A 25,427-nucleotide genomic window follows, 5' to 3' on the forward strand; every position below is an offset into this window, starting at 1 on the left:
CAGAACTCGAAATACTTCATAATCTTGAACTTGCTGAGCACTGAGATGCTCCAGGTGGAAAACCACACAGAACAAAAAATCTTATTTTGTTCACAAAATTATTAAGCATTCAGGCTGTGTATCTGGAAAATATGAAGCATAAACTAATTTAATGTTCACACTTGGATTTCATCCCTAAGACAGCTCATACTGTATATGCAAATATTCCTAAATCCAAAATGTATCCAAACTCAAAACAATTCTGAGTCCAAGCATTTCAATTTATCATTTAAAAAAATATACTTTACTTACTTGAAAGGAAGAGTTACCAACAAAGAGGGGGAGACAGAGGTCTTCATACGGGATGTTTACGTCAAGGGTTGTGCTTTTTCACACCATGCCACGCCACTGGCCTCTCAATTTACTCTAACACTGAGCCTTGAACAATGGTTAAATTAACTTCCTGAGCCTTGTTCCCAAAAGTAATTTTTCAAGTAAAACAAGTACCAATCAAAAACACTTATTTCGATGACACTGCTTCTACCTTCTCTGTTCCAATAGTCTGCATATCAACTTAACTGTACCTGAAAACATTTTTATTGAAAGCTTCTCAATTTCAGTAAGCACACCAGACGTCGACTTGGTATCTTAATTACAAATGTTAGAGGTTCCTAGAACTGTCTTGTCAGCTCAAGCATGTGGGATGCTTGCTAAGTAACAAACTGATAATGCTGCTGAGTGTTAAAATAATTTTGTGGTTGTACCCAGGATTATACAACCATGATAGCTCTGTGTCTTCCTCACCAGCAAGGCAACACTTCAGATTCACTGAAGCAGGTGGCTGGCATCCAAATCACCTACTACATACTGTCCATAGTGTCAACAACGATCTAGAAGAACTCCCAGGATGCTATTCTGTAATACTAATAGATGCCTAGGTTGCACTGCAGGCAATTTAAATGCACATACCACAAAAAAAAAAAAAACCTACATTATTTCCAGATATTTATCGTTAAAGGAAATTCTATTTAGAAACCAGAAATGAAGGGCCAATGTTGGAATGTAGTGTTCAAAGCTAATAACCTGCAATGCTGGCATCCCATTTGCTTACTATTCAACTCCTACCAGTTCCACTTCTGATCTGGCTTCAACGCAATGTGCCTGGGAAAACAGCATAAAACAGCCCAAGTGTTTGGGCCTCGACATCTTGTGGAAGACCCAGATGAAGGTCCCGGCTGCAGCCTAGCCTAGTTTTGGCGACTGCAGCCATTTTGGGAAAGACTCCATGGATGGGAGCGCTCTTGCTCTTCTTCTCTATGCCTCTCCGTCTACACTCTGCCACTCAGATTTTTAAAAAATCAGAAATGAGTATTTGTCTTTATTTAAAAATAGTTCTAAAATACAAAATAAGTATAAGGAGCTTAATTAACACATAGGAATTTATTTTTTTAAATTCTGCTACATTCATTTTACATGTAAAATATAAATTATTTTTACTTATTTTTATTATTTGGAGGCAGACAGATGGAGAAATCTACCCACTGGAAATCCACTGGCATTCCAAATTCCAGCAACAGGCAGGACCGGGCCACCAGAAGGAGCTCATTCCAGGCCTCCTATATGAGTGCAGGGGACTCTAGTACTTGAGATGTAATGTACTGCTTTCTCAGGGCACACATCCCCAGGAAACTGAACTGGAAGTCAAAAGCTAGCATTTGAGCCAGATATTCAAACACAGGATGAGAACATCAAAAGTTCTGTACCAAACATAGAACTCCTTCCCCTATTTTTCTTTTTTCAATATTTTAATATTATATAACAAGGGATATCAGTGGTAGTCATGTGACTTGCAATAAAAATTTTAAAATGCTAATATTTTAAAGTACTAAAGAAAGTCCTAGTCTTACAATATTTTTACTGTTGTCTAACTGCACAGACCAACTAAATTTTGAATATTTTTTAAGTAACAAAATTAAAAATTTTGCCGTTATGAATGACTCTGTCCTCACAAATTAAGATCTTGTAACAAACACAAAAAGATACAGAATAAACATCTAATACTTACAAGATTTTGAGCAATCTTCAAAGTCTCTGGAGCAATACATCTGGCTGAAATTTTATTGAGTGGAATTATAGTGTATCGACGCTTCAATTCCCCTTTTTCCAGTAGCTTTTTCCCAGTAACCTAAAACACACATTTGGAACTAGACATTTAATGATGACAAAACACATTAAAATGGGAAGAGTAAAAGGAGTCTGTAATTAAATAAATGTTTATTCCTACTATCTTAAGCAAACAAAAATTAAAGATGTTACATATTATAGGATACTATTAAAAGAGATATAATTTCAACTTACGTTCTTGGAAGGCATGATTAGTAACAAATTGACATACAGTTATTACAACACAGTTGAACCTAGAGAATCCTATGCTAAGTGATGTAATCTGCACACTTACATGCAGAATGTAAAGAAAAAGAAATTGAATAGCAAACAGAAACAGAACTACCAGGGTGGAGAGGAGGAAATGCTTAGAAGTCAGTCACAGATTAAATGGTCGTTAGGGGAGATGATTCTAAATCTAGAGATGTAATTCACAGCATTAAGACCAGAGTTAATGACAACCTATAGCATTAATTTAGTAATAGATTTTAGGTGTTCTTATTACAGATACACACAACCAAACAAAGTTTATGTGAAAGGTTATCACCTTCGTATGCCTGATTGCAGGGGTTATTTCAATGTTTATAGTGTACACCTTAAATGTATACACCAAAAGGTAAACTTAATACTAGAATGTAAATTTGACAATCCATGAGATTAAATGTAAGAAATGAGAGCACCCTACGGGAGGATAAAAAGTAACAATTTATAAAGTACACATAAACCTGAGAGGACTGATACGCAAAACAGACATCCCCGATTTATACTATCATTACTATTAATTTGAAATGTAGTTACGGAAGGAAACAAAGGCAGAGACAGAGAAACAAAGATCCATCTTTCATCCACCAATCCACTCCCCAAATGGCCAGAACGTTTGGAGCCTAGCCGATTGGAAGCCAGGACCCAGGAGGCAGAAGCTAGGAGCTCTTCTGGGTCACCCATGTAGGTGCAGGAATCCAAGGACTCGAGCCATCTTCCACTGCTTTCCCAAGCCACAAACAGGGAGCTGGATCAGAAGTGGAGCAGCTGGGAAATGAACTGGTGGCTCATATGAGATGCTGGTACCACAGGCAGAGGCTTGGCTTACTATGCAAAGGTGCCAGCTCCATTCCCAGATTATTTTTACAAATTCAAACAGATGTAAACCCATACCTATAACAGCAGGTGTCCCTACATAACAGGTATTCTGAGTTGTTGAATAAATGTTAAACATCTTTTGGAATAAAGTTATCAAAAAGTTATTATTGGGAGTTGGTATTGTGGCACTGTAGACTGGTCCACTGCTTGCAATCACAGCATCCAAAACAAGAACGCCAATTCAACTCCCAGCTGCCCCTTTTCTGATCCAGCTCCTGCTAATGTGCCTGAAACAGGTGGAAGATGGCCCAAGGCAGTGGAAAGCAGCCCGAGTACAGCAGGATGGAGTTACCAGTTCCTGGCTTTGCCTCTTGGGAAGGGAGAGAATGGACAGAAGATCTGTCTCCCTCTGTAACTAACTGCCTTTCAAATAAACGAATCTTACAAAAAAAAAAAAAAAAAAAATTAACTGTCAGAGAATTACATTGAGTTCTTGGAGTCTGGACTGGAACAGCTCAGTCCTAGCCAGCTGCCATTAGAATAAACCAGAGGGTAGGGAAAAAAGATCTTTCACTTATTCTCTGCCTCTCAAGTTTGTTCTATAACTTGATTTTTTTAAGATCTACTTTCTAACGTGAAAGAGCTACAGAGACAGGAAGAGACAAAGAACAACAGATCTCCCACCCGCTGGTTTAGCCCCAAAATGGGCCACAATGTCTGAGGCTGGGCCAGGCCAAAGCTGGAAGTCCATCAGATCTTGCTGCATGGGTGGTAGGGGTCCACCTAAGTGGTCCAGTCTGCCTCTTTCCAGGCATAGTAGCAGGGAGCTGAATTGGAAGTGGAACAGCAGAGACTGGGGACTTAAACTGGAACTCACAGGGGACACCAGCTGCAGCACAGTATGCCGTCCCGCCCAATTGTTTTTAAACCACTGAGTATGTTTATCATACAAAAGTAAGTGAGCTCATGAAAAGCTGAAAACATCAAAATTACCAAGCTCTTCCAGCAACAAATGATTTCTCAACTGCTATTACTCAGAAAATTTGGATTTAACTAAAATCAATTTACCTCTGTGTCTACAACAACATTGTAGAGTCGTTCCCCAGCCACCAATTCTAAAGCTGTGGTTGCAGAAGTATCTTTTACATTAATCAGAGAAGCTACAAGTCCTTTCACACAATTTCTATTCCAGTTCTTCTCTGGATCTCTTAAAAAAAAAAAAAAGACAGAAATTAATTCTAAATATGAAAACAGAAAAATAATGATGTACTATAAGAGCTCTTTTGAACATATTAAAAAGGTGAAAAAAAAAAACGCATTTTAACAAAAAACTTTAAAATGTCCCAAATGACTAACAAGCTATTCTTTCTTAAATTAAAAAAATCTTTCACTTATGTTTTCAGAGAAAAAAAAACTCTGATATCCTAATCTCTGTAATACACATCAATACCATACATATTTCATAAAAAAATTCATAAAGCAAAACAAACAAGTAGATAACTAACTGTAATGAATCACATTACAGACAGTCTTAACTGAGATAAAGTCCCCTCATTTTAGTTTTAACCAAAGATTATTTATTGGCATTAGTAGTTATGAAATTTCCCAAGAATTTCCCTGCCAAGATGTGAAACAGCTCAACAAATCTTTAAGAAAAATATACTAAGTAAGGAAAAACAGTATACAACAATTCTCATACAAAAGCATTGGTGACAGAAAGCTTTCAGACTGTCTTCTGGTTTAAATCAAACATATTGGTCATTATTACATTAAAATTCTTAGTTGACATTTCTTACTTGTAGGCAAATAGAAGATTGGGAAACCTGGCCAACAGAGCTTCGTAGGTCTCCCTCAGCCTACTGATATCACGAGACAGTTGCCTGCGTTTTTCCAAAAGGCTTTCTTCCTTATTTTCTGAAGAAAAAATAATAAGCAAATTCAGACATTCTACTGAGTAAAGGAAAATAGTTTTCTCCATTTTCAAAGTATTATTAGGACTAAAACATCAATTTCTAAAAGGCATTAAACACAAACCTTCATAATTTAGTTTTTTCATTTCTGCTTCCAGTTTTTCTTTCAGTTTTTTAACAGCTTCAAAAGCTTCTTGATCTTTCCTATAACCACTATCCATCTTCTTAACTTCGGCTTGCTTATTTTTTAACTCCTGTTGGGCATGCTTCAACTTCATCTGAGCCTAAAGTGGCACATTTAATACATGATATGGACAGACTGAGTTAGGTTTAACAGAGAAACCAGATTTAAAAATACAACTGTTTGGTCTCATGGATTAATACTGCAATAGATCAATAATTTTTCAGTATTTTCTATTCTAAAGCTACTCACGATATACACTAATATAAATAATCAAATAATATGCATTTAAAAGTCAATAGTTTTAATATTTTTTATTATTAATATTTTAAAATGTTAATGTGAACAGCTTTAATACAAAATATTGCACTAATAAAGTTGGGAAATTGACAAATAACTGTAAGGACCTGGTTATAGTCAAAAAAATGGAGAGCTAGAAATCAAAATGCGAGCAACTTTTTCTATTGTCTTGGACCCTGTGGAGGTCTGCTGGGAACAGAAGGCAATTATGTCTGGAAGACTGTAGTGCAAGGACATTTTCGCTGGCTTTAAGCGAGGCCTTCAGAACCGAAGGGAACACATTGTACTTCTTAAAATTGAAGATGTTTATGTTTGAGATGAAGCTGAATTCCACTGAAGTGCTTATGTATACAAAGAACACACAACACAGTGACTCATAGTGGCAAACCTAACCAAACTAGAGCAATCTGGGGAAAGGTAACTCGTGCTCATGGAAACCGGCATGGTTTGTGCCAAATCCCAAAGCAACTGTCCCGTCAAGGCCACTGACATGGTCTGTGCGATGCAGGAACCCTCGAGGATTTAAACTGTTAAAAATAAATAACAATGAAAAAAAAAGACCTCTAGTAGTTTTTCTACTCAGGTGTGTATGTATTTGTTTATATTTGTATCAGCTTATCAGTGGAAAACCCTGAAAAGCAAGTTCCTTGACACTTAGCATATCATTTTAACAATGTTTAGCTGCCAAAGCACAATGTGCAAATGAGCTTCTTACAGCACGTAATGTCTCCCTTTACCTGTTTGGCTTCTGTCTGAGCTTTACTGATATCATTTTTACAGGCCATCATTTGCCCAGCCAGAGTTGCCTCGGCTCCGTCTTCATTACTGGAGAGGCCAGCGGAAACAGCATTGAAGTGCTGCTGTGCAGCAGCCAAAGCTTCGGCATCTTTATTACTTGCTTCTTGAAGGGCGTGCAGTCCATCTGTTATCTTTTTAACCTCTTTTTCCTTCGCTGCTAAAGTTCTGGAATCCTTTAGGAAGAGTTTTGCAAATTAGAGAACATTTTAGGAAAAACATCCACTTTCTTATATACAAATACCCAATGTCATCACATTGCTATAGCAATATCAAGCAGGCTTAAGACAAATAATTTAATCATCATAATTTTAAATACTGAATTCTCACTTTGGAATCTGCTCTGTTTACGGGACATTTTGACTCTTACATACACTACTTGAAGATGGCTGCAGAGACTGAAGCAGAGATAAAGAAATATGGAAACAGTCCCCTAGCTGCTGGGTTTTCAAATACTTGTTCATTCCCAGGACCCTCTGGGATATTCAGATACCTAGAATACCTTCGATAGCGAGTATTCAGATGGACTCTGAAGCATCTGAGGAGAAACCAACACACGTAATGCAGGCTTTCACAGAAGGGAGACCATCTAAACAAAAGGGATGGAGAAAGGCCAGAAACGCGTGCTTCATAAAGGGGTGCTGCATATCCAGATGACTGTGTGATGCAATCAGAAATGAGAACATACAAGGTACCAAGCTGTATACTCCTACTGAGAGGAAAAACAAACAAGCAAAAACAAAGAGAATTCATTTTGGGGGGGGGTCTTTAGATATTGGGGCTCACATGACAACATTTCTAGGTCTCCTCAGGGCAACCGTTAAACTGGTAACACCGCCAGTTTTGAGGATGAGTTCTGTGATGCCTGGTGCTGATCTGCAGTAGCTGGGCCCCTGAGAATGTCTTCGGTGTCAGTGGCCAGGATTCTCACAGGAGTCCTTTATAGGCACTGAGATTTGGGTCATTCAAAGCAAACAATCTCGCCAACGCATGAGGAGCATACTCTCTCACATTCAAGAACTCAAGCCCTAACCGTGCACATATCCAATCCTGCCTGGCATCTAAACTACCCAAGTTCCAAAGTTACTGAATCCTAAATGAAAAACTCTTCATTCAAAATCTGTTAGGGATAAAATTGCTACAAATCATGAACACCATCAGCTCAAACTGGCTAGCCAAAAAGGCCTTCAGGGCACGAGACTAGTGTTAAATTCACGCCAAAGCCGCTCAGAAAAGCCAAAGAAGTATCCTAAACACACTCAAAATAAATTGCCTCTGACAGCCCTACAGTTAGGAACTCCTGGGTATCTGACATGTACCCCGCCTGCCGGGTTTTCCTTTGGCCCCAGGGTCAAGCTGATCAACAATGCTGTCATCTACAAATGGTACCATATATGACAGCGGGCCTTGCAAGTTGCTCAGCAAACCTTGGCACAGGCCCTGCTTTAAAATCCACTAGTTTAACAGAATTACAGATGTTTTTGTTGACCAAAGCTAAGGCAAGACCAAACTAGCACAGGTACACCCACATCTCTGGTTTGGATTCTAACTTGCCTGAGGCAGTCACCAGTGTAGGAGGACACTGTGACCCTAGAAGGTCAGTGAGCACAGGATTATGGTTGGTTGGATAATATTTGGAGGAGAATAACCAAAGGGCTACCTTTTGTATACCTTATTGGATATCATTTGCATAAGAACAGTTGAGTGGACAGTATGTATATGAGAACACCTGGTGGAACATACAAGACAAAAGAGTTCCAAACAAAAGCATTGATGGTTTTGTAGATGAGCTCAATACTTCCTCCCTTATCCCCGTATGGCCCTCAGTGTATAAAGTCTGATGCCACTAATAAACTACGGCTTTTGACCATCAGTCAGGGTCCACGCGTGTTATTACACTACGCATGTATTTACATTACCAGCTGGCTTTACATTACAAGCTTGGTGGCTCCGCGCACCAAGTCCATCGCTGAGGGACAGCGATAACCAGAAAAAAAAAAATACTTTCAAATGTTAAGTCCTTCCTTGTTAATGAGCATTGGTGGAGACTGAGCATCCTAAGTTTAGCATTCTTACAGGATTGCTTAAAGTTTCACCAATAAATCGGGCAGGATCAACACAGAACCAATGACAAAACAGAAATGGTAATGGTAGGTTTAAGATAGGGCCAGGGGAACCCCTGAGTGACTAACACTCCATAAACAAATGGCTAGCTTACCAGAAGGACACCAAGTGACACCAGGGCCTACTCGTAGTCCAAGTTTTGGAGACGTGCCTACCAATAGTGCGGCATGGCTTACTCATGTCGCTGTGGAACAAAGCAGAAGAGGTCCACTGGCCTGTAGTCACCATTAGGCCAATGAAAGGCCATCTTGACTTACACTGATTTTGGACATCCCACCCGCACTACATGCAGTTACGATGTCCATTCAGGCCAAACTCAATCACATCTGGCTACATTTTCATGAATCCCTAGCCCACTGCCAACAGCCCAGCCTTTGGGTTACGAGAATACCAACTGGGCCCAGCAAGTAGCTTAGCGGCTAAAGTCTTCACCTTACAAGCACCAGGATCCCAACTGGGCACCGGTTATAATCGTGGCAGCTCCACTTCCAATCCAGCTCCCTGCTTGTGACCTGGGAAAGCGGTCGAGGATGGATAGTCTTGGGAACCTGCTCCTGCATGGGAGACCCAGAAGAAGCTCCTGGCTCCTGGCTTCGGATCACAGCAGCTCCGGCCGTTGTGGCCACTTGGGGAGTGAATCATCAGATGAAGATCTTCCTCTCTGTCTCTCCTCCTATCTGTATATCTGCCTTTCCAATAAAAATAAATAAACCTTTTAAAAAAATAGGGAACACTATCTGAGCAACTAGACTGCTAAAGGATCCCCTATTTGAAAACAAGGATTAAAGCAAGTTATTTGTTATTTCACTATAAGCAACAAATGTCATTCATGTGGATAGTGAGGTTACCAGGGCTGTTCCCATGAATTAATATCACATTTTTCTTTCTTAAAGATCTACCTATTTATTTAAAAGAGTGATAGACACAGATGGAGAAACAGAAAGAGATCCTGCTGTTGATTCACTCCTCATGTTTGCAGCAGCTGGGTTTGAACCAGGCCAAAAATAGTGACCAGGAACTCTCATCCTGGCCTACCACGGTGGGGCAGCGGACAAGCACCTGGGCTTATCTTCTGTTGTCACCTCAGGTGCATTAGCAGACCCTGCATGGGAAGCCGAGCAAATGGACTGGATCAGCACTTTTGTATGGGATGGGATGCCTGGGTCTCCAGACAGCCTAGACTGTTGGGACTACTTCAACCCTCACATACTTGCAGATGTTCGAACGGCTTTCACTGATCAAGGACCCTTAGTTTCTAAGCAACACAACCATGGATACGTCACACATTCTGTTACCAACAAGGCAATGCAGCCCTTGAAAATGCACCAACCAACTCATAAAACCACCGAGCATTTCCATGTTTTATTGGTGGAAGCTGCAATCTGACTAGAACAGTACAGATACTGAACACCGACTCCAGCTCAAGGAAACACCACCGCAGCACATGGCGAGAAACACTGAGCCTGCTGTGGAGAGGGGTGGACAACACAGTCACTCAGACTGCAGCTGTGAAATCCTGATCCCAGTGTTCCCAACTATTTCTTTGTCACTCTTTGCTCCTAATCGCTTTTTCCTTCTAGAATGCATATCCTAGGAGTGCTTTGGGGCTTGAGATGCCACAGTACCCAAAAGAGCCCCTATCTCTAATCTGGAGGGTCTTCACCTAGATGCCTCCCCTCTATGGGATTCAGAAGAAGAGGGATAAGATCAAGGAATATCAGAATGCTAGTTTCCTCTCATGGGATCACGGGACTGGGCATATCTGAACCTTCTACTTAAGTTGGCAATGTTATATCAGAAATATAGTATGTGACCTCCCTTACAACAACACTGGATTGATGCTTACTATGTTTTTTTTAAAGATTTATTTTATTTTTATTGCAAAGTCAGATCTACAGAGAGAAGGAGATGAAGAAAGGAAGATCTTCTGTCCCATGGTTCACTCCCCAAGTGGCTGCAACGGCTGGAGCTGAACTGATCTGAAGCCAGGAGCCTGGTTCCTCTTGCGGGTCTCCCATGTCAGTATAGGGTCCCAAGGCTTTGGGCTGTCCTCAACTGCTTTCCCAGGCCACAAGCAGGGAACTGGATGGGAAGTGGGGCTACCGGGATTAGAATCGGTGCCCATATGGGATCCTGGAGCATGCAAGGCAAGGACTTTAGCCTTGCCTTGGTTACTGCGCTGGGCCCTAGGCTTATTATGTTTTGATCATGCCATATAGGCAACGGGTCTACACACAGTAGCACTGGGACAGGCAAACAAATTGGATTGCTATACCAATTCAGCCCCACTCTATGTGATATTTAGGGACCATCAAAGATCCTGGGAGTTACTTCTGCATGGGGAACTAACCTGCCAATTGCTTTTTTCTATAAACATATGGCAAAGAAGGTCAAGAAACCAATTTCCAAGCTACGGCCACCAAAGCAGACCTAATAAAATGCCAGATATGACAGTTAAAACCATAGTCTGTCACAGACCACAGTTACCAGATGGCCCTTCCAGGAGTAAACTACTATATCAACTTCTAACTTCACAGTCTATACTAACAGACCCGAAGTCTGGCTTATTGAAACAAGTATGACTTCTGTCATACTGGAAATAGTGTCAAATATCCTACTTTAACTTAATAGATTCTAGCACAATGCAAAAACTAACAAAATCTTAATGGTAGTATGAAGTACTACTATGTTCTTTGATTACATGTATGAGGAGTGCTCTAGCAGCAATGATGAAAACAAGGACTCGACAAACACTAGTCCCCTGTGTTGCAGGAGCTTACCTGGTAACTTGGTTTTAACGGGGCTATCTGCGTCAGGGAACGGCCTGGGCAGATGTTCCCCCTTTTCTGACCAATAATTCTCAACAATAATTGAGATAGGGAGAAAAGCCAGGATTGTATGCCAGTCCTCTTCCAGAAACAGGATGGCCTTTAATGCTTTTCAGCATAGTGTTTAACATTACCCCGTGGCAGAAAATCCAGGTCAGCCTACTTTCTGTGTCCCTCAGCAGTGCTGCAACAGGGCACATTCAAATGAGCTGGTCTACTCCGGCAGCTTCTCTAAGCAGACGGCAATAAACCCCTGGTTTCTGTTGCCCTTTGCTGCCTATCTGTAACGAAGTCCTTTTCACAGAGTAAGTTTAACCTGAGGACACTTTGTCATACTGGACTCAAGACAAGTTGATAACCAACACACAATAAAGCAACTTCACGGAGTTCAGGGAAAGAGTTCAGTAGAGTTACAGATTTAGAAGACACACCATGTGGACAGTATTTAGAGCTCCAGGCTCGAGGAAATCACCTGAGACATAGGTGTAAACATGCTGAGCGCCGGCCTTGGGACAGGCTAACACACAGAGATCAGAAAGAAGACAGGAGAAAAAAATGCAGCATCTGTTGCTTCCATGTGGGAAGTCTAAGTACCTGACAAGATTAGGAGAGGGGAAAAATGAACTAAAGCAAGGCAGTCCTTCCACTGGAGCTTGATGAGCCGCGATTTAAAAACAAAGCACGCAAAAGGAACACATTTGACAACCTACTATCAACTGCTGGGTGAGACAGCTGTATCATATTCACCTTGCTTTGACAATTTGTCTGAAATTAGATCCAACCGATTCTTAAGTCAGTAATTGTTATTTATGTGAACAGTTATTTCTGTTCTAATAGAACAGTATAAAGATATACTTCACTTTATCAAGTTGATCTTTCTCAACGAACAAATATATATCTTTACTAAGAATCACCCTCAAGAAAATTTCCGTAACTAACAATCACAAAACTAGTCACCAACCTGCAGAGCTAACAGCATTCCTGACTCCTCCTTTACCAAGAATATCTCCTCGTACCCCTCAAGGAGACTGCCTCCTCCAACAGTGTCACTCCCAGTCTTACCTCCTCCAACAGCGTGTCTAAACAAGCTCCCCTGGCACCACAAGTGTGAATTTCTCCACTGGAATTTTACATTCACTATTTATTTGAACAAAATCAAGCCTCGTCCACAACCATTATTTCTACATTACCCTTCCTTCCAATGACTTATTTATCCTTCTTTTGTCAGAAAACTTTTCAAGAGTAATCTACACTCTTTCTTAAATTTTTCCATTCTGTGAGAGCATGAACAAACCCCTAACCTGGATAACAGGTGATATGTCCTTGAAACACTTTTTCATTTTGCCTCAGTACCACTTGTTGGCATAATTTTCCTAATTTACCTATTCACTTTTTTGTCTTCCAACTTCTACATGTTTAAGTAATCAAGTCTTCAAAACTTTGACCTCTTCTCTTTCTATTTATACATATACACACTAATACTCCTGATAATTTCACCTAGTCTTATGGGTTTCAGCACCATTTCTACACTCATAATCCCTCAATCTGTATTCTTAGCCTGGATTTACCAGACACGTGCTTACCTGAACAACAAGCCTATTACTTTCACGCTGTACTTATATTCCCCCAACCAAATTCCCCTTTTCGCTATCTAAGCTCATGGCAACTTTTTTGTTTCAACACCTACCCAACATAAAATCTTAAACCACAGCCTTCCTCCTCTAAACGTTAAATTCCAAGCTTTACTTTTTTCCCTCCACATCAGTTGTCATTACGTCACGCTGTATGCCTCCCTTACAGATCTTCTTACTTCCCCACCACAAGATAGGGACTTCTGATCATTTTTGCACTACTGTATTCCCAGCCCAAATACCTAAGGTCACACCACACACTCACTACACTCTAGTAGAATGGATAAAAGTACATTCATGGCAACTAAATTACGCTTTTTATTCACTTACTTCAACCATATTTTTTTCCAGCTCTTTGCGTTTGTTCTCTTCACTTGCCAGGTTTTTCTTCTTAAGGTCAAAAGCACTTTGGGACTTAGTATTAACTCGCTGAGCTTCGGCAAGAGCATCTTCCAAGGACCGGAGTATTCCTCCAATTTCCTATAATTAAATGGACTTGATTCAATTAAGCTACTTCATATATTTGTGCTGTCATTTTATTTTGTGATTTCTACAAAATATTTACTTTACATTCCATTATTCTACTTTACAATGAACAAGGTAATACAGAAAGCAAAGCCCAGTGAATCCAAAATAGCATTTGTAGCGTACTATTTTGGGATTATGTTATCTGCTTTAATTTACATATTCTAACCTTATCTTTTCTTTTTTCCAATTCTTCTATTTCATGATTAAGTGCCTTTATTTTTTTATCAGTCTCAGATAATTCCTCTTGAAGCTTTGTAATTTTATCCTGCATTTCTTTTAATTCCTCAGCGGAACGATCTTTGGTGTCTTCAGCCAGCAAAAACTGATAAGCAATATACAAACGACTCAAATGTTCTATTTCTCTCATTACTTTCTGGTACTCCAAATACGAAGATCTTTCCTGAAAGAGAAGTCACCAATAAAGAAAAACTCAAAATTCATATTTTTAAAAATGGTAAAAAATCAAACTAGAGTAGTACATATCAAATTCTCAGGACACAGAGATTTTATGTTAGATGATAGTGACATATAAAACTTTAGAAAATTCCAAAAAACATCAGAACTATGGCTTTTTTAGGTACCATTAAGAGATTTCTAATGAATCGTATTAGTCAAGGAGCTGGGAATAACAAAAGAAATGTGGCCATGAGATTCATAAACAGGTACTAACAATGTGTATAAAAAACCTAATAAAGAGTCTGTACGGAAAAGCTACGGGACCCAGCATGATAGCCTAGTTCTTCAAGTCCTCGCCTTACACACAGGGATCCCACATGGATGCTGGTTTGTGTCCCAGAAGCCCCACTTCCCACCCAGCTCCCTGCTTGTTGCCTTGGAAAACAGTAGAGGACAGTCCAAAGCCTTGGGATCCTGCACCCGTGTGGAAAATCCGAAGGGGCTCGTAGCTTCCGATCAGCACAGCTCCGGCTACTGCGGTCATTTGGGGAGTGAATCACTGGTTGTAAGATCTTCCTTTCTGACTCTCCTCCTCTTTGTATATCTGCCTTTCCAATAAAAATAAATAAATCTTTAAAAAAAAACTGTACATCCACCATGACATGCTACTATGCGTGTTGGAGCAGTATTACCACGGTGCCAATTAACATCCTCTCCAGCATTACCTCACGCGCTCACCCTCACAGCACTGAGCTTGACTCCCTAAGAGCCCGCTGGCACAAAGTAACAACTAGGGACCCAGGCAGTGGCACAGCACACTAATCCTCCACCCCATGGTGCCAGCATCCTATATGGGCACCAGTTCATACCCCAGCCACTCCACTTCCCATCCAACTCCCTGCTTATGACCTGGGAAAGCAGTGGAGGACAACCCAAGTCCTTGGGCCCCTGAACGCACATAGGAGACCTGGAGGAAGCTCTTGGCTTCTGGCTTTGGATTGGCTTAGCTCTGGCCATTGCACTCATTAGGGGAATGAAACAGCAAATAAAAAACCTGTCTTGATCGCTCCTTCTCTCTAAAAACATGCCTTTAAAAATAAGAATCATCTTTAATAAAAAAACCCCTGAATTCTTATTTATACATGAAGAAACAATTCTTTGAGATGATCTGTCTACATTGTTAGAAAAAGTGTATCAATGCCAGTTCCGAAACCTAAATTAAAACCCTTGATTACCTAGTCATAAATGAAAAACCTTCAAAACCCCCAAATTTTTCCAATATTTACACTACTATAGGACTCAACAAACAGCTGAGTAGTACCAACATTTAATGAATATTTAATAAATTATTAAACACATACCTTAAAAAAATTAACACACTTTATAAGGACACTCTAAATTTCCCAAGCTTTATGATGTCAAGAGCTTTAAAGATTAGAGAAAATCCAATAGATGGTTTCAATATTTCACTACAAAATGCCTCGACAGCAATAATTACCAATGATCCTAGACATCTTCCCATTAACCCACCCTATTAACATTCATTACCAGTGAGGGTTACTAAAAACACTGCCTTTAAAATCACTTGTTCCTATTAATTTTAATTACCCAGTAAAATCCAAACTTCTTTATCTTCAATAAAGCATTAACATCTGGCATACAGTTATCTGAGATTATAAATATCATTGTCCAAAACCACTATGACTTAATAAATATTAAGAACATATCCTCTGAAAGCAGAAGGTTGACTTATAGAGGACTAAATTTAACTCTTCATCTCATTCCATAAACACTCAAGAAATGTTACACACACTTCATCCCTACATTTGACTTCAGACACAGCACCAACTTCGAGACATAATGGCTGGCTTCACATATGCAGTGCATACCTCTTTCAGTTTTTGAATGGTTGGAGTAATTTCTTCTTCAAGTATCTAGAAAATAAACGAAAATAAGTATTTTCAGGATATAAGTTATCCTCAAAACCTTTTTCACAAAAGAAATTATGCAGAAGATTCTGGAAAACAAACAAAATTGTCTCTCTCTTTACAAGCAGAAAACCCAAATGGAAAGTTACACACTTCTTCAAAAATGTTAATGATTTTAATTACCGTCTTAATTTCTTTCAGTTTAGCTTCCTTTTTTTCTATAGTTTTCTGGGCAGCTATTTTTTTGTATTCATACATCCTGGTTCCAGCTGCTTCTTCTATCATGGATAAAATCTGAAATGACAATTAATGTTCTCAGATTCTTAAACAGTATTTCTAGTTGGAATTTGCTCAAATATGTTATTACAGTCCTTGCCTCAAAAAGCAACAAAGCTAACAGTCCTAGTAGACAATAAAAGTTGAATAGGTAAAAAAAAAATATGTATGCATATATTAAGAGGCAATTTGCGCAGAGTTAAGATTCATCAGTTAGGAACCTTAGACTCATACTGTAATGCCCGGGTTGAGTTCTAGCACCATTTCCAAATCCTACTTCCTACATGCACATCACAGGAGGCAGAAGAGTACAGTGTTCCAGCCCCTGACAAGGATGGAAATAGGGTTTTGAACCAGTGGCTGATGCCTGGCCTATCCTGGATGTTAACAGCATTCAGGGGAGTGAATCAGCAGAAGGAAGATCTCTCAAATACAACAGTTTAACAAATACATGCATTGTTAACTATTTCTAATACCTAAGAAAAGTTTCTAGTCTTGACTCCTACTTTAAAATCAAACTTTGTTTTCTGAGATTCATCTCTTAAAGGTGAAGCCAAAATCTGCCATTTTCTAGCCCTGAGTAATTCCCCAGCATTAATTTCTGCGGCTTTTCTCACAGGCGCTGGCCTGCTCAGTGGTCAACTCGTCGGGAAGAGATGGAAATAGTGTCCACAGCCACTGTCCCTTATTATAGCAGAGATGATTTCTACTTGGGGGAAAAAAAACCTGAAAATACTCCTGTTCCTCCTGCCACTGCAGACAAGGTGGGTGGTCTGGCTGTCAATAGTGAAGCCAAAACTAGTGGGTTTAAGACAAAAGCATCTAGTAATTTCAGAAAGCAGCTGGTTGTTTTAGGAAACAAATTTAGAGGGGTCAGTGAGGTGGCTTAACTAGCTAAACTTCAGCCTGCAGCTCTACCCCAATGCTTCACTTCCCATCCAGCTCCCTGCTAATTGCCTAGGAAAGCAGCAGATAATGGCCCAAAGCCTTGAGACTCTGAAGCCACAAGCTAGACCGAGAATAAGCTCCTGTGTCCTGACTGGCTCAGCTCTTATAGCAGCCATGGGGGGGGGGGGGTAAACCAGCAGATACAAGGGAGATCTTTCTTTCCTCTGTAAATTTGTGTTTTCAGTAAACATAAATTTTAAAAAAAATAGAAAAAAAAGTACAGAGTTGACAGCTCTGGAGAAGCTCTTGGAGAAGCTTTGTTTTCTATGAGAAATCAATTTTTAAGTTAGCAGTAACACAGAAAAGAGTGTTAGGAGATGGCATGGAAGGTGTACATGTGGGAAATGGAAAAAAAAAGAACCACACAAAACAGAAGACGAATTTACAGTAGAAAATAATAATATATTTCAGGAAGCAGGTAAGAGTTGGACAACAGGTTTATAAAACCATGAGAAAAAAAAGACCACATAAAAGTAGCAACAAGCCTCTGACTGAGCCTGAAACTCATAAAGGAGGGGAAACGGAGAATGGTGAAACAGAAGATAATATATCGTGAGCTGTGAGAATGTTAAATCGACTCCCCACCAGTTAACAGAAACCTCTGAAGAGGCACAAAGCAACAGCAGCATGAGAGGGTTGAACAGAGCTGGAATCACTTTGGGGAAGCCACAACAAGCAGCACTGGATGCTGAGGAAAGAAAATCTGTTTTTAGGGGCTCCGCAGCGTGGCCTAGTGGCTAAGGTCCTCGCCTTGATCCCATATGGCCTCTGGTTCTAATCCCGGCAGCTCCACTTCCTCTCTATCTCTCCTCCTCTCAGTATATCTGACTTTGTAATAAAAATAAAATAAATCTCTTAAAAAAAAATCTGTTTTTGGAGCTGACATCCAAGAGTGCAGAGAAAAAGGAGGTCAGAAGAAGCAGAGAGGCAACTGAGAATACAGAAGTCAATAAAGGACTCAGACAGAAGTGCGGCCTGTCACTGCAGGAAAGCAGGACACTGCAGTGCAGCCAAGGGCAGAGCCCGCAGACCCAGGAAACCAGGCAGTATGTGGACATGAACCAGAGGACCAATGAGACAGCAAGGCTGTTCCGCAACGACAGTGCAGTTAGTGGGTTGTCGGATGCAGGGTTCTACTGACTCTCGGACTTTTGCAGGGCTGATAGAAAGGCAAAAGATGACTCAAAACCAATTCCTAGTTAGGAAGTTAAGCTGTGAATGGAAAAGGGGCATCAGGAGATGGATGTCAGATCAAGACAGCCTGCTGAGAAATCATACAAAGTGAAGTCATACTAAGTTACAGCAGCTGCTAATGAAGAGGAACAAGAGGAAGATGGACGAGGATGAAACATGCAAGGCTCAAGGAAGGAGATAATCACAAGACTGAAGAAACAACCCATGACGCAGATCTTGAAAATGAGTCTCTTCAAGAAAATGAAAAGAAAGTATTGAAGACCTAAAACTTTGCCTGAGATATGCTGGACTTAGCAAAGATCATTTCAAAAGGCTAAAAAGTGAAGAAGCAGTACTTTATACTACACAGGAACATCTTGAACTCACAGAAGGTGGCAATGTGGCAATTACATTCAAGCTGTCGAAGAGTTGCAGGTGTGGCTAAGCCTGTACGAGCAGCACCTGGAAGCCCACGACTGGCCGCCTGCAGTGACCCACTACCTGTTGGAGTTGGTTTATGGCTACAACTCTCAGTATGATCAGACAGTGGCACAGTTCAGGCAATCTACTGATGCCATTGAGAAGAAAATGGCTTTACTATACAAACAGATGGAGGAGGTTGAAGGATCACCCAGCGACCACAGTAAAGAGACTGAGGAGCTCAAAGAATTGCCCCTGAAGTGAGGGAAAACAGAAGACACAAAGGAACCTGAGCATAATGGCAATGCAGCTGAGCAAGCTCTGAAAGCTGCTCCCAGGGAAGAGGTTCCTCAGCCTCACGCCTGCCAGGAGAGAGCCAACAAACACCAGTCTTCACCAAACTGTGTGGCTGACGTTTCTCAGCCTTGTCAGAACAGAGAGGAAACCAATGGAGCAAAGTCTCCAGGAAAATGCTGCGTGAAAGCCAAGCAGGGGCTGAGGTGGACCAAGCCAAGGATGATCTCCCCGGTGGAAGAGAAGTGTCAGAAAACAGGTGGCTGAGAATCGGACAGAAAGCTGGGCTGCAGGGAGGACAGCGCCGGCTGAAGCAACAGCTGACGCACTGCACGTGAAGACAAGCACAGACAGAGCCCTGCTGCCCCCTGAGAGCAGTTCTGCATAATGTTTCCACTTCTGCGGTGTTCATTTTGTGCGATGTCAACAAAGTTTGTAAGCAAGAAAAAAAAGTTGAATACTTTAAGAAACCTTTTTCAGCCAGCCAGCCCTTCTGTGCCAGTGAGGCTGAAGCAGAGCCTAACACTGGACTCCTAACTGCACCATATGCTTTAAGGACTTGGACACATAATTTTCTCTACGCCTCAGTTCCTTCATCCAAAGCCCCTATGGTATCTCACAGCATCATTCAGAATTAAGTAAAACACGTGAAAAGCGTGCTCAACACTAATTTTATATGGACTATGTGTGATGTTCCTCTTTTCTCCAGTTGCTTCTACTCGTGATTAACTCATACCGCAAGAGGATTTCTTTCTGCTCTGGAACCCACTATGATGTTTACTATTCCCAAGTTTTCAAATCAGAAATGTCCTGGGACCAGCTCTGTGGCACAATGCATTAAATCACAGCTTGTGACGCTGGCAAACCATTACCCGAGCAGAAGACACCCATGCCACCCACGCGAGGACACAGATCTCATCTGCAGTTCCTGGCTTCCGGCTTCCCCGGGCCCTGATCTGGCTCTTGGAGCTACTGGAGGACTGGATCCACAGACGGAGCATCGTGTGTGTACCCTCATTCTTGCACCCTGTCTTCTTCCAAATAATCAATTCTATCTTTTTAAATTGGAAGTTTCCATCTCAGACATAGGAAATCTTTTCTCTGCCAAGACGATTTGGATACTTGTAACATCTCTGTGGGTCATTAAAAACTATCAACTTAAAAGATACTCTGTAATAGACCTAATGAATTCTGATTTCCACCTGAAATTATCCTGGAATGATTTTGTGAGCCTAACACAGCCTACTGGACAGTGCCCACTCCTGCCTAAATATACAAAGTGAGAATCACCTTTGCTCTGATACAGACTGCTACTATCATTTAGCAGTCTTCATCTTAGCTATTCTTAATAGAAATATAAATAATACTCATCGTCTCATATCAACTCTTTTGAAGGTGTGCCAATAGAAATTAAATCCTAAAGCCTGTGCAAGTTATTGTATGCAACACATTAATTTCACAGACTGATTTCTCCAGAATGTATAGGAATTAGTCCATGTCATGATTAAAGTTAATTTGTGTGAAATTACTATATTTACTATCTATAAACAGTTCTCTTACCTCTGGAGGCTTCATATTTAAAACTTTCGTAATTCGGCCCTGAAAATAAAATGGCAAGCTTGTTATTAAAATTAGAGACAATTTAATCTAAAGCCTTTCTGTCTATATGTAATGAAGGTACTGTATTTCAATACCCCCATCATTGGAAAGATCTTCATTCTATCCATACATAAAGGCTTTTGCTAAGATTTGGGACCAAAGTACTTTACAATTCCAGAACTTTGGAACTCTGTTGTCTCACTTTCTCACTTACCAGTGATACAAACTACCTAAACTATTAAATGATACAAATGAAACTATTTAACTGATATAAACTCAGACCATTAATGATATGTACAATTCTAAAACCACTATATAAGCTTTAGAATAATAAATGTTCATTTTTTAAACAGCCCTCAAACATAATTTGATGAAACAGACAACACAGTTCTAGACTGCAGAAAGAATAAAATAATGCCAGAAAAATCACTAAATTCACTACCAAAAACAACAAAACAAAACCTGTTTACCAGGCTTCAGAAAATCCCACTGCTTACATGTAGATTCACTTGAAATAAATTCTCCAACTATAAAATTTGTGATGTATGGGAAATATTTATATTTTTGTTTGGTATGTAGCAAATGTCACCCAAGTTTATGTGGTAGGAGGTAGGGCCTAATTAAGAAGCAGTTAAGATTAATTACAATGTCATCATTACAAGAGTCTGAGGGTTTCAGAAGTGAGATTAGCTTTTCTTGTTTGTTTGCTATTCATCACGGGATGATCAGCTCTTATTAGATACCAATGACACATCTCTGAGAGTCCCAACCTTCCGTGCAATGAGCTAACAAGCTATCGATTGTTTAGAAATTGCCCAGTGATATTGCTGGAGGAACACAAGATGGACTAAGACTCCGCCCACCAGGATCCCACCATTGCAACCATGACTTTTCTATAACTCCCTTAAAAGACAGAAGACTCGAATGAAATATCTAAATACAAAATATTAACCTTCACTTTTCATTTGAACAGATTTCTAAAATACAAAAAAAAAGGAAACCTTTTCAAACTTCCATACTTTAAATACTAAAATGCTTTAATCAATTCAATAACTTATGGGAATTGTATGGCAACTTATCAAATCAGCATGCATTGTTTTTGTAGTCACAAAATAAAATTAAGGAACATTGTCTTTAGACATTTTTCAGAACTTCAATGTATAAAATATGATAGAACATATCAATACAAATAGCTAAACCAAACCACATTTTTTAATAAGTGTCAAAATACAGCATAAGTAAAAAAAAAAACAGATTTATAAAAGACATTCAATATTAAAAGATGTCAAAATCATTGTGAAGGAGATACCAAGACCCCCCCCACATACACACACACACTCTCACATCCCCAATACCTGCATGATGAGAAAGTGGGGGTTGTTAACATTAAGACCAACAGAACAGAAGAGATCTTGTACTCTGGTGTTGTTTGCATTTACTCCATTGATTAAATATTTATTTCTGCCACCAATAACCACCTAAAATGGAAGCATTTTAAGAAATATAAATATACAAAGCACATCTTATGCCAATATAGTAAATAACTAGTATATTATCTTTCCTTTATTTGTCCCGTGATTTAACTAATAATACATGAAGGTAATGCTAAGTAAACAGTGAAGGGTGACACAATTAAAAGTGCAACACTAATCTGAGTGAGAGCAGCCAGCCTCTGATCCAGGCACTTTGTGGACAAATCAGGTCATCACATACAAGCACTCTAACGTCCCCTGCTGAGATCTTCCAGCTTTGAGTCTCCAAGAATGTATATATTAGTAGCAAAATACAGACTACTGGGGCTTGTGCAGTGGTGCAGAAGCTAATCCTCCACCCTGGGTACCAGAATCCCATATGGGCACCAGTTTGTGTCCCAACTTTTATACTTCCGACTCAGCTCTCTGCCAATGTTCCTGGGCATGCAGCATAGGCCAAAGCACCCTAACTGGGACACCCAGAAGCAGTTCCTGGCTCCCAGCTTTGGATCAGCTCAGCTCTGGTCACTGTGGCCTCTTGGGGAATAAATCAGTAGATGGAATAACCTCTGCATCTTACTTTCTCTCTCTGTAAAAATCTACCTTTCAAATTAAAATAAATGTAAAAAAAAAGTGGGGGGGTGGGGGCCTGATATATAGGTCATATAATTTACACTTGATCTTAGCCAAAAGGCTGAGAAGTGATTGGTCATATAATTTACATGATTTGTCACTGACTGAAATGTCATCACATTGCATGAGACTGTGTAAGCAAGATATTCTTAAGGAATCTTAACATTATTTGATGCAACAGTTGTGTTTAGGAACTTTCTCTCTCCCCTACGCTTCCCCTACGCTTCTGGTAAAGTCCTATCCTCCAAACACACGAGACATCAAAACTCCTTGATGACCTACAGGTTTGCTTGCCACTCACCTGCCTTGTTACTGTGATTTCATCATGAACTTCAAATCCTAAAGGACTCTGCTTTTTGTCAGAATTGTCAAAGGTGATTGACACTGAGGCTTTTGTAATACCAGCCTGTCCATTTTTGTAAACCAAATCTTGCAAATTAGAAGCTCGCACCTAAAACAAACATTTTTCAATTATAAAACTGCACACCGCACAAGTAGTACTAGAAATGAGCTTGTTGTTCGTGGAAATTCCACCCATGAAGTATCCATTAAGCAGATAAGTAAGCCTGGCTCATCCACAGTGTGGAAAGTGGGTAACCATTTGTAATGAACAGATAAACTTCTCAAAGAACACTAACAATTCTGAATTGTTTTCTACTCAGCTCTTAACCAAATCTGCGAGACCATAAGATAAACAGTGCCTGTGAATTTCACTAGTCATCCGATCCATTCGAAGAGCATCAAAATGCTTTGAACACAAGCGGAGAAGCACAATTCCTGAAAGAAGACACCCTTAAGGTGAAAATATCTGAATTTGTATCTTTATAGGCTGGGCCATACATAATTCAGCCTTTTATTTTCTTGTTTAGTAGAAGGAATCAGAAATAATTCAGAGCAAAAAAGCGCAAATGAGAATACTGGCAATGATTCCCAAGCTCATGAACAAGTCACTTGTCAAGCTTAACTTTATGTAAACGGGAAGGCTGACATTTTACCTGAGACAGGTTTGAAATGCCTAGCAAGAAGCAGATGGAGTCCAGGATGTTAGACTTGCCACTACCGTTTAAACCGGTGATGGCGTTGAAAAGCGGGTCAAAGCCATTGACCTCGGTCCTCTGAGCATAGGACTTGAATCCTTCAAGAATGATGGACTTGATGTGCATTTTCAGGACTGTCTTGTGCAGGCAAACCTCCGGAAGGGATCAAAGTGGCGACAAAATAGTTCTGTACAAAACAAAGAACTCCACGTAAGTGGGATGCAAACCTGGCAGTGAGCCCGAGACTCAAACAAGAACAGAGCATCAGAAGTGAGTGGGCCGGTTGACAAACCACCCTTCTGTGAATATGTGTAATCTTAGCAAAGAACCAGGGTCTGGAAGCGAAGCCGTTCACCCTGGCAGTCGCACTGGGCTGCCCTTCCAAACTCCTCCTCTGACCAGCAAAGCCCAGCGCTTGCTTCACGCCTCATTCTCTGTCCACTGCTCTGCTGCTCCTGCAGGATCCCTCCTTTGCTGCTCTCGGGTCTGTTACAGGTGTCACCTCAGCGGGGTTCTTTCTGGGGCACCTCCACCCAGACCCTCCGCTGGCTTTTTCCTCGGTGACCAATAAAAGCGGCCACGAACCAACTCAACTCGTCAATTAAGCATCTTGACTAACTTCTACCACTGCACCCCCGACTACGACGAGTTAATGCAGTCACTACATGCCTATTTTCCGCAGCTTTCTCCAAACTTTCTGACCACACTTCCCGAGCCCCGCCAAGCCCGCGCAGACACCTGCCTCTGCCCCTCACCACCTCCAGCAGCCGGAGTCCAGCCCGCCCTGTCCCGCCGGAACCTCAGGCCGGGCCCGGGCAGCCGCGCGCCCGCACCTGCCTTGCCGCTGCCTCCCGGGCTCCAGACGCCCGCACAGCTCTTCCCGAACACCAGGGCGGTGAGGCGTGAACCGACTCTGCCGGGTTCCGGCACTACGAAGCAAACCCGTCCATAGAGCCTTCCCGGGCAGCCATCGCACCCCAACCCCCGCGCCGGAACTATTTATTCCTTTGAATTTCGGCGCGAGCAAAGGACCCCACCTGCAAGGCTTCTCTGCTCTGTTGGTGCCTAGGAACTGCCTGATTCAGGGACGTTCCGCTTTTTCCCTCCACTCCAATGACAATAAGGACGCCACGATAGTAAACAAAGCATGCTGACACAGAATATTGGCGGTGTGGCCCAGATACATGAAGGAGACGGTGCTATGTGCTGACCTCGGCAGCCGGCACCTGGGCGGGCAGCCTCCAGGCTCCAGCCTCGGGGCCTCGCACCTCCTCCGGCCCGCCCCGCCTCAGGCCCCTTCCGGCCGCCGGCAGCCAGGCTGGGCGGGCTAGCTGGGGTGAGGGCTGAGGCGTCGGGAGGCTCGCCAGCTCCGAGAGGCTCCGCGGCTGCTGTGGGGCACGAGGAGGCGCTGGCCTTCCGGGAGCTCCTGCTGAGGCGCTCGCGGCGTTTTCAGCTCCTTTGCGAGGCCTGCAGGGAAAATAAAAGTAGCTTTGAGCTTTTCTGCAGCCGGAGGAAGAATGGGAGGGGGAGTCGGGGTGCTAATCAGACACGGTGTTTGGGAACTGTGTCACGATGACCAGTGAAGATCCACATTGCAAGCATTTTTGTGGAAACCCCTGATGGCGGCTGATAGTTAATTGTGTTTTTGTGTATCAGGCTGTGTTCCAGTGGTTGTTTTACAATCAGCCAGGCAGCCCTCTGAAACTCTTGATACTGTTCTCATTTTACAGAA

At 41.2% G+C, this 25,427-nt stretch overlaps 1 protein-coding gene across 1 annotated transcript in view; it reads right to left on the reverse strand.

Moving 5' to 3' along the window:
- Positions 1–24,685, reverse strand: part of SMC2 (structural maintenance of chromosomes 2) — a 73,322-nt gene extending 48,637 nt beyond the window's left edge. Inside the window, exons 1-14 of the mRNA XM_004581163.4 lie at positions 24,529–24,685; positions 23,654–23,882; positions 22,960–23,109; positions 21,909–22,031; positions 20,515–20,553; positions 16,027–16,137; positions 15,805–15,849; positions 13,686–13,919; positions 13,322–13,471; positions 6,351–6,584; positions 5,257–5,416; positions 5,019–5,136; positions 4,291–4,429; positions 2,045–2,164 (exon numbers count right to left, since the gene is read on the reverse strand). Coding sequence (XP_004581220.3) covers positions 2,045–2,164; positions 4,291–4,429; positions 5,019–5,136; positions 5,257–5,416; positions 6,351–6,584; positions 13,322–13,471; positions 13,686–13,919; positions 15,805–15,849; positions 16,027–16,137; positions 20,515–20,553; positions 21,909–22,031; positions 22,960–23,109; positions 23,654–23,821 — 1,791 coding nt within the window. The 5' untranslated portion in view covers positions 23,822–23,882; positions 24,529–24,685. The remainder of the gene's footprint in view (positions 1–2,044; positions 2,165–4,290; positions 4,430–5,018; positions 5,137–5,256; positions 5,417–6,350; positions 6,585–13,321; positions 13,472–13,685; positions 13,920–15,804; positions 15,850–16,026; positions 16,138–20,514; positions 20,554–21,908; positions 22,032–22,959; positions 23,110–23,653; positions 23,883–24,528) is intronic.
- Between the last annotated feature and the right edge of the window lie 742 nt (positions 24,686–25,427).

This window comes from Ochotona princeps, chromosome 14 (genome assembly GCF_030435755.1).
Source record: "Ochotona princeps isolate mOchPri1 chromosome 14, mOchPri1.hap1, whole genome shotgun sequence".
Taxonomy (NCBI): Eukaryota; Metazoa; Chordata; class Mammalia; order Lagomorpha; family Ochotonidae; genus Ochotona; species Ochotona princeps.